This window comes from Protobothrops mucrosquamatus, unplaced genomic scaffold, assembly GCF_001527695.2.
Source record: "Protobothrops mucrosquamatus isolate PMUCROS unplaced genomic scaffold, P.Mucros_1.0 scaffold566, whole genome shotgun sequence".
In the NCBI taxonomy this organism is placed as follows: domain Eukaryota; kingdom Metazoa; phylum Chordata; class Lepidosauria; order Squamata; family Viperidae; genus Protobothrops; species Protobothrops mucrosquamatus.
Genome location: NW_015386869.1, coordinates 1,787,569 through 1,801,165, shown reverse-complemented (window position 1 = coordinate 1,801,165; position 13,597 = coordinate 1,787,569). Strand labels below are relative to the sequence as shown.

Here is a 13,597-nt window from a genome sequence, read left to right as displayed (position 1 = left end):
GGAAAAAGTTGTGTAAACAAGCCAATTTGGACCCTGCCAATTACCTATAAAACAGAGAGAATGGGATGAACCAAAAGGCAAGGGCCACATATGAACTTTCTCCCCATTACAGTTTCCCATTCCAAGCTATATTTTATTATTATTTTTTCCCTCATGAGATTTACATAAACATAAAGGAGGCATCAAAAAGACCGGAAAATTATATTTTAAATGAAACAACATAGGAAATAGAACAGGATTTCACTTCTTCTCCAATTTGCCCACCATAGCTACTTTGACCCTGTGCTTACAATTATGCATAGGACTGAGTCTATTAGCTTGATCCAGCTTTAGAAAATCTTCTGTTGTTGGGATTTATTCTTAGGTTAATGTTAACTGGATTGTGGCCTAAGCAGGTAAAAAGACTAGTGAGGGGCAAAACTCTTGTTTTTTCCGTCATAGTCTCATCAAAGTAAATATTTATCTCTAGGAAATTATTTGTAAAAGCCAAACCAGATGTTTTACCCAGATAAACAAAAGTCTTCCAATTTTTTTATGAAAAGCAACCATAGGCCCTGCAAGTATAAGTAAATGAGCAATAACTGCTTAACCTGTCTCCTTCCAGCTGCCTGTTGTTCTGTTAAAAATGTACACCCATTCACTTTTCCTTCCCTAGAAAAAATGTTCTTGTACTCATGATTTCCTATGCAAACAAAAAAATTGTTTGGCTGCCAATGCTCATGCTTATCCTCCAAGATTGTTTTTAAAAATTTGCTATGTATGATCATTATGGATTCTGACCTATGATGACTTTTGAGTCATACAAAATATTACATACAACTGAACTAGGGGTGCAATTTTATACATACTTTCCAGGAGGTAAGACTTAGAGAACACATCTGGACTTCTAAGTAGACATTTGTTTATTTATTTAGCTTATTCTTCCATTCAAAGTAATCCTAAAATAGCCTACATCGTTACAAAATAAATCAACATAAGAAGACTCACAGTAAACACTATAAAACACAGTGGGCACTTAAAAACCCAGCCTGGATTAACATATGCCTTTGAATTGGGCTAAAAATAACACTTACAAGTAAGTATGTATAAATTATATAGTATTAATATGCTCTTATTTATTTATTTGGATTTGTTATACCACCCACTTCCACCATGGCTATACATAAATCCAAAACATATATTAAAAACACAAGAAAAAATCACATCTGCCTGGACCAAAACAACATTCCTCAACATGCAAGAAAAAATCAACAGGGGCTCTTATTAATATATAACAGAGTTTATATTGTACCTGTGTAAAATGGGAAGAATAAAATCTATTCTATTGCTTTCAAAATGACCAAATCAAACAAATCACCAAATCACATTCTTCACAGCCAGATATTCGCCTAGTACATAACTAGTTAAAAGCTTGGTCTACTCTAACTCTTCTATTCTCACCTAACCAAACCGGATTCTCTCTTTCCAAGCTGCGATGTTCCTTCACTTTCCTTTCACTATTACATCTTATCTAATTTGCTGTCTTCTTTCCTTGGAACAGTCTCTTTTTTTCATACAGATGTCCTCCATCTGTCTGCTTCTTCCATGACCCAAGCCAGGCCCATTCAGCATTCCTGAACTATGCTGCATCCCTAACTATCTACTTTTTTTTTTCTTCCTAGTAGGTCAGGGACACAACTATTATTGATACCTTGGAAACCAGAAGTGTAAATTCCCCTCAGCACTGAAAAATTGTTGTTTTGTTATCATTTAAATACGCAAGATAACATTTCTAAATTATTTTATCTTGGGAATAAGATAAATTCCTAAGAAATTAGGATTTCATGCCCAGCCCAAATCTTCCCCTCCCTTCTTCAGCAAAGAAGAAAAAAGAGTACGTTAAGTTTTATAAGTAAGTTAGCACAGTAATAGCATTTTAGATTATTAAAAAAAAAAAAAAAGCGACGGAGAGATCTAACAAATCTAACTCAGTACCAGATAACGCGCAGGGTGGGAATTAGATTTGGGAAGAAGAAGAAGAAGAAGAAGAAGAAGAGGAAGAGGAAGAGGAAGAGGAGGAAGAAGAGGAAGAGGAAGAGGAAGAGGAAGAGGAAGAGGAGGAAGAAGAAGAAGAAGAAGAAGAAGAAGAAGAAGAAGAAGAAGAAGAAGAAGAAGAAGAAGAAGAAGAAGAAGAAGAAGAAGAAGAAGAAGAAAATGGCAATTTGCTTTCGCTATCCTATGTCCTCTCCAAATACGTTGGACTCCAAATGTCCCCTATCCCAATATTTATGGATGTTGCAGTCCAACGCATTTCGAGAGCCGACGAAGGCGCGCGGAATTAGCAGCAAAAGTAAGTTGAGAGAGGCGCGCCGCCTTCCCGAGCGAAGCTCACCCTGACCGCAGGCGCCCCGCTGGATGGCGATGACGGGCGGCTGATGCTGGCTTTCGGAAAGCCGGCTAGCGGTCCGCAGCTGGCACAGGTTGCGGTAGCTCCTTCCATCGGTGCCACACACCGGCTCGGTACTGGCACACACGCAATGGCCGGCTTTGGCTCGCCGGCGCACCGTGGCCGAAGCCGCCACTCCGGGTCCTCCGGGCGACAGCACACAGAACAGCCCTTCGGCACACGACGGCTCCCCGTACGGCGACCCTCCGCAAGACTCGCCCTCCTGCGCGGCACACACAGGGCAGCAGCCGCAGGAGTCGAGCGTCTGCCCGCTTCCCGCGCACTCGGCGGGCACCTCGGGGCACCGCGAGTGGTCGCAGCGGTCGGGGCAAGCCCGCTCTTCGTAACGTCGCCCGAAGACTTGAGCCAAGCTGCCCGGGAGCAGGAGCAAGAAGAGGCACGGCCACCAGCCGCTTGGCGCCAAAGGCCACAGAGAGGCTTTCATTGCTTCCACACAAGAAGGCGCGGAAAGCGCAGCGAGCGAAACACGCGCAACGGACTGGGACGGCGCGGCCGAGGTGGGGAAGGAGGGTCCTGGCGCGCGCGGGGAGAGCCGGGAGTTGGAAGCCCTGCCTGGCAAAAGCGCGGCGAGCAACTGAGGAGGGAAGCGCGGCTTTAAAAGGAGCCGCCGGCGCCGCCGGAGAGGTGGGTGCCCGCGTGGAAAACGCCGCTGGCTTGAGGAGCCGTCTGGGAGGAGACTTGGCGCCGCCGTTATACAAGGCCGGAGCAGGGAAGGAAATCTGCTGCCGCGCCAAGTGGGAGTGCAAACTGCCGCAAGCTCTCAGAACTTTTTTTTTTTTCCACCTCTTTTCACAGGTTTTTTTTTTTAAGTATTCTTATTAATATTGAAAGGCGTGGCTCTTGGATTTATATCAGCTCAGCATACTTGCCATAAGAGATTTTGTTTCATAATTTCTGTAATTGTTTATGCCTAGAGGAGCAGGCGGTGTTATGGTCGTTCCCTTAACTCTATTCTGTGCCGTTTTCTATAAGTAGATCATCCTATTAGCCAACCTAGAGTTCCACACTTAACTCAGATTCATCCTGTTGCCTGTAAAGTGCATCACAATGTTGCAGGGAGGGGGTGAGGGGCGACCCTAAGCATTTTAAAAATCCTGGTCCAAGATACTTCCGACGTTTTCTTCTAACGCTTTATTCTTGGACTTCCTCCATTAAATCTGCCAACAGATAGTTTGAAATGTTCACCCAGGTCTTGGTCGATCTCTAATAATTTTCCTTCAGGAAGGTTAACACATGTATTTGTGGCCCATGCAAATGCATAAATGATCTTAAGCCCTGTACAAATTGGACCAAAAATGCAGTTTTAAAAAATGACATGCTTATGTTTGAGAATTAACATAGTTTGGCCTACTAACAAAGCAATTGGAACAGCCCACTAGATGCAGTGGTGGTGCCAATAAGCACAGCCCTATTGACTTTTCCCCCACATTCTCCTCACCACATGGAAGCTCTCCATTTAATTGTTTCTACAACCTATCTACTTTATATTTCAGTTTGCAAACACTCTCACATGAAAAAGTTATAAGGCACCACAAAAATATTTCTACTAGTTTATCAAAATAGAGCTGCTGTGGGTCATATTTGAGATGTGCACTTCCAATAGGATCAGTATATTCTGTCCTAAACACTGACTTCCAGGAAAGTTTCAAATTTCTGGGACACAGAAAAGCATTCTCTTTGTCCTCAGAATACCTTCCTATGCTGCTGCTAATACATTTGCAGTATCGCACACAAAAAAAAAGATTGCTGGAACACAACCAGCTTGCTACTTAGCTAAGGAAAAGTTAGGGCACTTGCTGACATTCAAGACAGCCTTTTCAAATGCTAAGTGAAGATACACAGTGTTGCAAATAGATTTTGCTCTCAGAAAAGTAAGTTAGAATACTTAGAATGCCAAGTGAGAAGTCCTCCTTATCTCAAGCAAGATGGCGGTACGATGTTTTTCCTATTCTGTTATGAATAGAAAATACTATGGGAAATATAGGAAATACTACTGAGGGAGGCAAGCGAAGAACATCCCAGAAATCTCAGCTTGGATTCTTCTTACTGTCCCGCAAAGCCATTAACTACCCTATAAACAGGGCAGCTGTCTGTTACTTGCTTTTAACTGTGTATTTTGTTTACAATCCATATTATTTGTAAACTTTTTGGGAATACTTTTAGCCTACAAGGCATGACATAAATAATAAGAAATACATAACGGAAAATCAGTGACACTTTTTGTCAGTTTGTCTTAGAATGGAATGTAAACCGTATTACTACTTTGGTAACATCTCAAGAAAAAAACTGTTTCGGGCATAGCTCCAGTATTAAGGCAAAAGTGAGGTAGCTATAGCCCACCAAGTATTATTGAATCACAATTTCTGGTAGCAGAACATTTGGCCCCAATAACCATAACTTTCAGAAGTTATAGTTCATTTACCAGGTGTTCCATCTTCTCTCATATTAAAAACAGGACTTCTTCCAATGGCATATTAAAATGCATCTGGAATCCCCAACAGGATTTTAAGCTAGCTAGAATGACCAGCTTTACTCTGGTTGGAAGCTTCCTTCAAGTTTCTTTCCTGATAATTTTTCTGTACTGTTATACAGTTTAAAGGGGTTCTCTATTTTCTAATTTGGGGTGTTATTTAATTTTTTTATTTATCCAATTTAGACATCACTTATCTCATTTGCAGAGTCTGTTATGTAACCTTTTTGAATTTTCATCTGAACTTTTAAATATGTTTCATGGAGGGTAGTCAAGTTTTCTTGAATAAGCTATGGTTTCTTTACCCTCATTCTTTAGTATCATTCAAGGTTAACTTGTCTCGTATGAGGACTGCACATATGAAAACACATGTGTACAAATTGGCAAATTTAATAACATGGTCTGACAGCAGATCATACCAAGATGTTTTCAGCAATAGTTTTTTTTATAACCTAGTTTTAACCACTGAGGAATATTATCTCTTTAAAACGTTGCTGGTAATAAGACTAGTTGTAGTAACGATGCAAAGTTTTTTAATGTTTGCTTTTTGATTGATTAAAAATATCAATTTTAAGGTTTCTGGTGAATCTGAAGGGAAGAACAAAAATAGTTTGCAAAAATTGTTTCATTCATTGAACAATTTGTGTTTAGATGTAACTAAATGTAGTAGTCTGATAAGATTATTATAATTCATTATTTATCTAAATTTATTAACAAGCGTGACACTTACAGAAAACACCACAGGTTTCAAATAAGTTAACAATTTTCTTCAATTTTATATAAAAAAGTACTGATAAATTAAAAGTCCTGACAATTTGCCAACCACAAGCATTTCCCACATTACTGAATTACCTAAGCAGTTTGATTTTAAAGGAATCCATAAGATTGCTGCTGTGATTACAATTCACTATTGAAAACTGGTAATACTCAAAGAATAAAATGAACATGCAATGTGAAAATTGTACCAGAACCAGTAAACCTAGCACAACATCAAGGTGTGGCAATGCAACAAACAATCCAACTCAGTTTCTTCCACAAAATACGTATTGTGAAAAATAAGGTCTTTCACACATTTGCTAAATCTGTTACAAGTTAAAATGTTATTCTCCTGAATTAGACTGAACGGAACATTTACCTTAATTCACATGTAACTGAAAAGGCAAATAAAATGTCATTTACAAACACTGCTTGTAAATATATTAGCTTATAATTGAGAAATATAAAGGTACTGCTGTATTGGAGCAATTTGAAATAACATCACAGAAATTTGGCATTCTACCTTTTTAGGCCTTGTCCATTTTTATTTCAATTTTTAATATCTACAGATTTGATCCATATAACTTTCTATAAATGTAGTTAGTATATTTAACAATGGAATAATGTATTCTTGAAAGGCAAACTCTGTAGCAAATTTCCACAATCACAATTGCTGGACTCAGTGATCCAAACTGTTTATTTGATGACAAACAGAATTGTAGCTAAGTTGGAACAACAGTGAAAATTCCCGAGACAAACTTAATGCAAAACCTGGAAAGTGACTGAGTCAGTTTGTATCAGTTATATAAAATACCTATACCTTTTGAGTTTATGTGAAAAAACAAACTAGGGTGGCAAAATGTTCTCTTGTCCAAGGGCCAAAAACGACTCTTCTTGCAAATATAAAAGCTTCATAGATAAAGCCTGAGATCAAGATTTTGTGGGGACGTTATATTTGGGGAAATGAATTTGGAAGCTAAAGACCATTTAGTTAAAGGCAGTTAAAAGGAACATAAATCAAACATGTAGTATTAGCACAGACAAATGAACTGCAAATGAAAATGTCATGTTTCAAGCAGGTCAACCCAGCTCATGATTGTAGAAGAGTTGGGTGTACAAAATAAACACATAATTGGACTTTTAATATTACTCTATACAGCCTCTTATACCTATGGCACACAGAAAGCAGATATGGGCCAGTCTCTCTCTCAGCCCAACCTACTTAGCAGAGTTTTTATTGTTGAGGAAAAGAGGAAGAGACAGGAGTATTAGGTATGTTCACCACCTTGAGTTACTTATAAAAGTAATAAAAGCGGGATAAAAATCTAATAAAAGCAGGAATGTGCTGGTCACTGCTTAACTCAATGGTTCTTAAACTGATTCAATTACTTCTCTTACCTGTTCCAAATAATGTCACTATCCCCACAAAAAAAATTCAGATTGTTGTTTTACACAGGCAAATCTTGGCAGCATCAGTTCCAAACTGGATCCTTGACTCACAAACACTCAATTATAAATTGCTCCATTACCCTCAATTACTCCATTGGGGAAAAGTACCCCCCACCCACCCACTTAAGAACCACTGGTCTAATTGAAGTTCTCTAATAAGATAAAAGGTTTTTAGCTCCCATTGCGACTCTAATTTAAGCAAGCAAGTAACAAGTATTTTTAAAATTTGAATATCTTTTAAAAGCTGTGACAATATGTACAATTTAGTCAGCTGAGTAAAAATCTATATTTCTTCCTGAAATGGAGAGGGTTGTAGAATCATCCCCTTTCTACCGTTTTAGTAGATAGTAGTGAGAATCTGAAGGGAACAATATACTACTGCTCTTAACTTAAGGGAACATCCCTTTCAACTAATTTGAAAGTTTTGGCTTTTGCTTCACTAAGACATAAGTCAAAAGAACGCCTACTTCACTGGAATAGTGGAGGATTTTTTTTTGCTTAAATATCTCCAGTCATTCTTTATGATTTTTCAAGCATAACTTACACAAAAATATGAATTGCATAAAGAAGCAGCATGTGAACCTTTGGGCCTTTTGTTGATTAAACAGATTTTTTCACTACCTAACTATAAAATAGTACATTCTTTGTTTGATCAATTATCCAGCATCACCTTAAACCTATTATTATTTGTCACTGAAACTGAACAAATATCCAGTCTGAAAACCATTATGCACAGCTTAGATACCTGTATGCTGGAAACTGTACTAGAATTTCACCTTATACACATGCTGAACCATATCACACAAGGCTCAAAACCAGAAAAATAAATCTATCTAACCCCCAAACGTTTAACTTATCATGAAGAAATAACCCACAGGCACTTTTAATAAATACAGTGCACAGAAGTTACAGGCCACAGTTGCATGATGGAATAATTCAGTACCAATTAATAGCATGAAGCAGAGTTTGTTCAGTCTTTTACTGACCAAAATATAAAATGGGAACCAGTTACAACTCACTGAAGTGGGGGGGGAGAGATCACACAGGAGAAAACAAAATTTTGAACAATAGTTTTAAATAATTAATGCAAAGCCCATTATAAAATATTTTAGTTAAACCTTTAAAAGATTTAATAGTTTATGTTCCCTATTTTTTAAAAAATCTACATAATACCTTTATTTTGGTGGTCCATCAATATCCAAATGTGCAAAAGTTACAATTTACCTTTAGGAGTGCATCAAAAATAGGCTTAGTATTCAAAATAGCTGTATTATGGTAATGTAAATTTCACAGCACCAGTTTTCTGTAATTCTAAAGGATTTGGATTCTATGAAAGGGCAGTGATTTACAAAGTATTTATCAGGAGCTCCAATTAAGTCAGCACATTTAGGTTACTGTAAATAATCTGTGGGCCTTTCTTATAAGCTTTCTTTTCTCATAGAGATTCTCACTTATTGTACTTTAACAAATATTATATTTGTTATGAGCAGGTTTTGTGCCTTGAATACATAGATTGCTCAAATCTAAGCATTCACTGTAAGGAAAACATACCTCATTTCAGATACTGCAGCATGGTGTTTTTCTTAATATTCTTAACATGAAATATACTTAACATGAAAAATCTCTTTGCATAGGAAAAGTGCATTACATTGTGTCTACTGTTACACTCTGCAGTCCTGACAATCAAAGAATACTGTATACATAGATCCAGATGCCCCAAAAACTGTGCCAGTATTTTTAGAAAATAAGCCGATTTGGTTAACAATAGCCTGAATTACAAGATCATTAAGCTGTAAATTGGCTTTAAAAAATAGCATTAAAGAGTTTTTTTTTCAGTTTTGCCAAACTGATGATGAAGAGCAGCTGGTACCTTGCTTAAATAACTTTTAGATCAAGTATCATATTTCGGCCCCTCTCTATCAAAATGATTTGTCATCAGGGTACAGAAAAAGCAAAAAGTCTGCTCTGATACACAGTGCAAGGCAGCATATAACTATTAAAACATACAAAATTTTGAATGTATGCATACAGAAAGGTCAACATAAGCAACATTCTATGTTTTGTTCTTTCTATCTTTGGCTAAAAGTCTGAGAAAGGAAATTCAAGGACCAAAACAATTCTTAATTTTCCAGACTCTTTCCCCATCATTACACATCACTAACTGGAAGGCTTGCATCATCCAGATCCACTGGATCAGGATCCTGTTCCTGAGTGCCATTTTTATTTTGAGGTTCCAATAGGGCCTGTAAAGTCACTTTGGAAGTTGAGTTTCTTGAAGGGACAGCCTGGATCTTGACGCTCCCTGGTTTGGACGTGGTAAAAGATTCATGAAATCTTCGCTTCTCCAAGACAAGGGGTTTGCTGTTAAGGGTTTGGACCAAAGTGGGGCGGTGAGTGGTTGTGGAATGTGAGGTGGCTGCTGCTGTTTTTGCAGGACAGCTGGATTCTGAACAGCTGGAATGCTCCTGTAAAGGAGAAGTAATTATCTGATTAAGTTGGTCATTTACTCCATATTAATTACTCAATTCAGACCTACGTCACTGAAATAATGAAAAGGGAAATACGAAGCAAGGCATAAGAGCACAAAGCAGAAGCTTCTCCGATGCAGCACAATATTAAGACTGTAAGCATACAGCATTGTGTAACAGCAAGCTGAAACAGCCAAGACAAATCCCTAAATCTAGCGTGATATTATTTTTAATTCTGAAAGTGCAATTGCACTGAGTTATTATGCCCAATGCTGTCAATCTGCCAGCAGAACAGATTTCTGCCTTACTTGCCCCATGCCCATTGTGAGCATACCACCGGCAGCATTTTGAAGAAACTGTCGATTTTGAGAATTTGCAAATAGGATTAAATACTTCTTGAAATCTAATGCTAAGAGAATTTCAAGAAACTAATCCCAAAAATTTATGCAAAGTGTATTCACTTGTAAAAAAGAAGTATAATTAAATTCTTAAAATTCTATTTTAAAATTTACTTTGTAGGAATCATCTAAGTGAAGGAAGATAAAGAAAAAACTTGTTACTTTGTTTCAAAAGTGATCAGAAATAAATATGTTTAACACAAAATGATTGTGTAAAATAATTTCCAAATACGAACTTCTTTTCTAAAGTGAATACTATATAAACATTTCTATAACATTTTTAAATTAAATCCAAGCAAGATTTGTGCTGGAGCAGCATTTCAAATATTTCAATTGGTAGTTTTGTGATGATACAAATTTTGTGATTAGAATGTAAAAGACTTATATTCATTGTTTTGATTAACCATAGGTTAGTTAATCAAAATAATGCAAGCTATAACAATCTCTGCATCTTGACTAATGATCCCATGCATATATATTGTAAAAACCATGCAGGTTGGTCAATTATCTTTTTTTTTAGTGTGCACACTTTATATGCACACGTTTAACTATTAGGTTCTGAGAGGCTTTTACTTAGCTGTGTTTTAAAATGATTAAATTCAAATATGAACTCTCATGCAAATTAGGCCAAATGTAGCTTCTATCTCCATGTATTTGCTATTAGAGCTTTTCTTCTCAATGAAAGGAACAGAGACTTCAGCAGCAATTGAATGTTTGCCATTCTGAAAAATAGATTTTATTTACAAAGACCAAATTTAATCGCCAATGGAAAATATTTCAGAAGTTAGTAATTTCATGGTGATAATGATCAACAGAAGACACCACAAGATTCATCATTTTATGTAGTGTTAATAAATGTTCTGGATTGCAGCCCTCTGTTAAAATGGCAGGTTTACATGAGAGCCCACATACGTGCTGCATTCACCAGTTCTTGATGTATACCTCTGTATACAAGGATTCGACAGCCTTCTGGCCTGCCGCATCTGGAACACAGTGCAAAGCTAAGATTAGAGTAACCTAAACTTGAGAAGAAGAAGGGAGGAAGAGAGGAAAGGACAGGGAAAGAAAGAACTGCTGATAGCCACTAGTAGAGTTATCCCACCACAAAAAATAAAAAAACAACACCAAAGACACAAAGGAATACCCATTCCCAATAACTTTTCCATTAACCAAAATGCATTCATTCCCAGAGAGTTTCTAAAGGATAGTGGCAATTAATTAGGCTGTTTTAATCAGTTTTTGCAAAAAAGGTGAAAATTGGAGTAAGAAATACAATTGTTTTAATATCTCTATGCTGTATACAAGTTAGAATAAATATTTAGTATATTGACAGAAATAAAAAACAATATTGCTATATATGAATGGCTAAGAATGGCTTAAAAAAAGAATCAACATAGTACTACATTATAGCAATTAGATACTCATTAGAATAAACATGTGTTCTATTGAAAAAATATGTCATCTATGGAACAATTACATAATTACTGACACTTATAACAGTTTGGCAATATTAGCCATTATAAGTCCAGCTGTTCAAAAAAGAAATCTAGAATCCTTTTGAAAGCACAGATTAGTTCTGTGCTAAGAGGCCTGTAAACTGAAAGTTACAAAGAATTCTATTCCAAGGTGCTTTAAATCAGTTTAGGGACATCTCAAGCACAAAATTCAGAAAACGATCATATAAATTCACAAATTTCTTTGTGGTNATGTGTTACCCCAGATCCAGGAAAGGGTTGACTAAAAAAAGAATAAGTGCAGTACTGATTACTGCTGAAGTGTCATAATTTAAGTTGCTTAAAAACATACGGAAGCTGCTGATCTTCCAGGTCCCCGCTGGGCTACTATTGCACCAGAAATTGCTTTAATCCAACTATGCATGTCTTCTGGGCTATCGGCCTAAAATAACAATAATATAAAACTGTTGTAGAATTTCAGTTTTAGATTTAAACGTATTTTACCTATACAACCTAAGAATATATCAAACATTTTCCTCATGAATAAATTTAAAACATTTAATCTAGACTGATAGAAATAGACTTTTCATGAAAAAGATGAGGATTTACTACAATAGTGTATTTAAAATATAGTTCATGACATCACGGTCACTATTTTGGAAATAGTTATATTAAGCAATTTTCTACTTCCTGTAAAGAAAAATCCTGACAGGTGACCATAGCTATTTTCAAATATTTTTCAATGAATAGGAATATGAAAAGCCCATTAATAGTTATTACAGCTTCCTTGTTACCAACTTAACTACTGAAGAGGATTTATCAGTATGTTATTTAATTTAACCTCAATGTGCACTGAAATTATATGAATAATTTATAATGTTCTAAACAAGGAATGAAAACAGGATATTGCAAACATCATTGGGAAAAAGAAGAAAGTTGTTTATGAGAAAACGCAAGTAATTATAATGAAAAGAAGAACACTGCTATGGCATAAAAAAACAAACCTCTCATAAACAGACCAACAGACCATTGTAATGACAAGGCATCACCATAGCACACAAACCAACTAAAACCTTCCAAAACATCTTAAGTAAACCAAGCAGTCCAATGAAAAAGGAAAAAAAAACAGGAATCATTTATAACGGGTTTCAAACTGCCGGCCCGTGACCCATCATACTGAAGCCGCGCCCACCCCATTGCAGCAATGCAAAAAGAGTTGCGATACATTGCAACACGCCACATGACGTGTTGATACCAGTGATCTATAACATACAGTGTAAGGACTGCAATAGCCGCTATGTAGGATACACAGGCACATCTAGGAACACCGACTACAAGTCAGAAGATGTTGTGATTCCTCGCCAGCCAGTGGACCCGGCAGCTGAGTCAGAGGAATCAGAGGAAGAAGAGGAGGAGGGCCTGGAGTGACATCAGAGTCAGAGGAAGGCTCTGAGGAGCTCGAAGACTTACAGTCTGACAAGGAGCCTGGAGCGGCTCCAAAGGCAAAGGAGAAGGCATTAGGAAGCCACGCCTTGGCTGCATAATAAAAGGGAAGGTGTGGGAAGTGCTGGTTGCCGAAGGCAACCGTTTGTGTTGAGGATCAAGTTTCTGTGAACTGTGTTTTGTTTGCCTTGGACATTGACTCAGGTCTGTGAATAATAAAAGGGGATTGGTTTTTTCTACGGTTCCAGCCTGCTTGTTGGAAGAGGAGTTTCTCCTTGTGAGCTTAACAAGGACTCACGTAGGCTGGGACAGAACAGAAGATATGGGTTAGACTCATATCTTACAATACATGGGTTAGACCAGACATGTCAAGTTCGCGACGTCAAGTGACATCGCGAGACGTATTGGGACAGTTTTGCCACTGCTATTGCAGCTTCCGGATGATGCGTCCGGCCTGCAGGCCGGCAGTTTGACACCCTTAGGTTAGACTCAACCATAGTTTCAACTGGGAAACTGTGAACATCCTAAATCAAGCTAAATCCAAAAATCCTGGGGAATTCTTGGTTGCTTGGCATTGAGACAAATCAGCCATCAATAGACACATAGAGATAAACCACATTTTCACACCATCCAAAAGAGACAATTAAAAAGCTATGAAGGAAACAAAAAGACCAGAACCCATCCTCTCCAGCAACCAACATCCAGATAAGCAC

General features: G+C 37.4%; 2 protein-coding genes across 2 annotated transcripts in view; both read right to left on the bottom strand.

The window, feature by feature from the left end:
* The window catches only part of HTRA1 (HtrA serine peptidase 1), a 42,146-nt gene extending 39,276 nt beyond the window's left edge, over positions 1-2,870 (bottom strand). Inside the window, exon 1 of the mRNA XM_015817243.1 lies at positions 2,372-2,870. Coding sequence (XP_015672729.1) covers positions 2,372-2,870 — 499 coding nt within the window. The remainder of the gene's footprint in view (positions 1-2,371) is intronic.
* A 2,730-nt stretch (positions 2,871-5,600) lies between these two features.
* The window catches only part of PLEKHA1 (pleckstrin homology domain containing A1), a 44,106-nt gene continuing 36,109 nt past the window's right edge, over positions 5,601-13,597 (bottom strand). The window contains 2 exon segments of the mRNA XM_015817242.1: positions 5,601-9,586; positions 11,794-11,883. Of these exon segments, the coding sequence (XP_015672728.1) occupies positions 9,269-9,586; positions 11,794-11,883 (408 nt within the window). The 3' untranslated portion in view covers positions 5,601-9,268.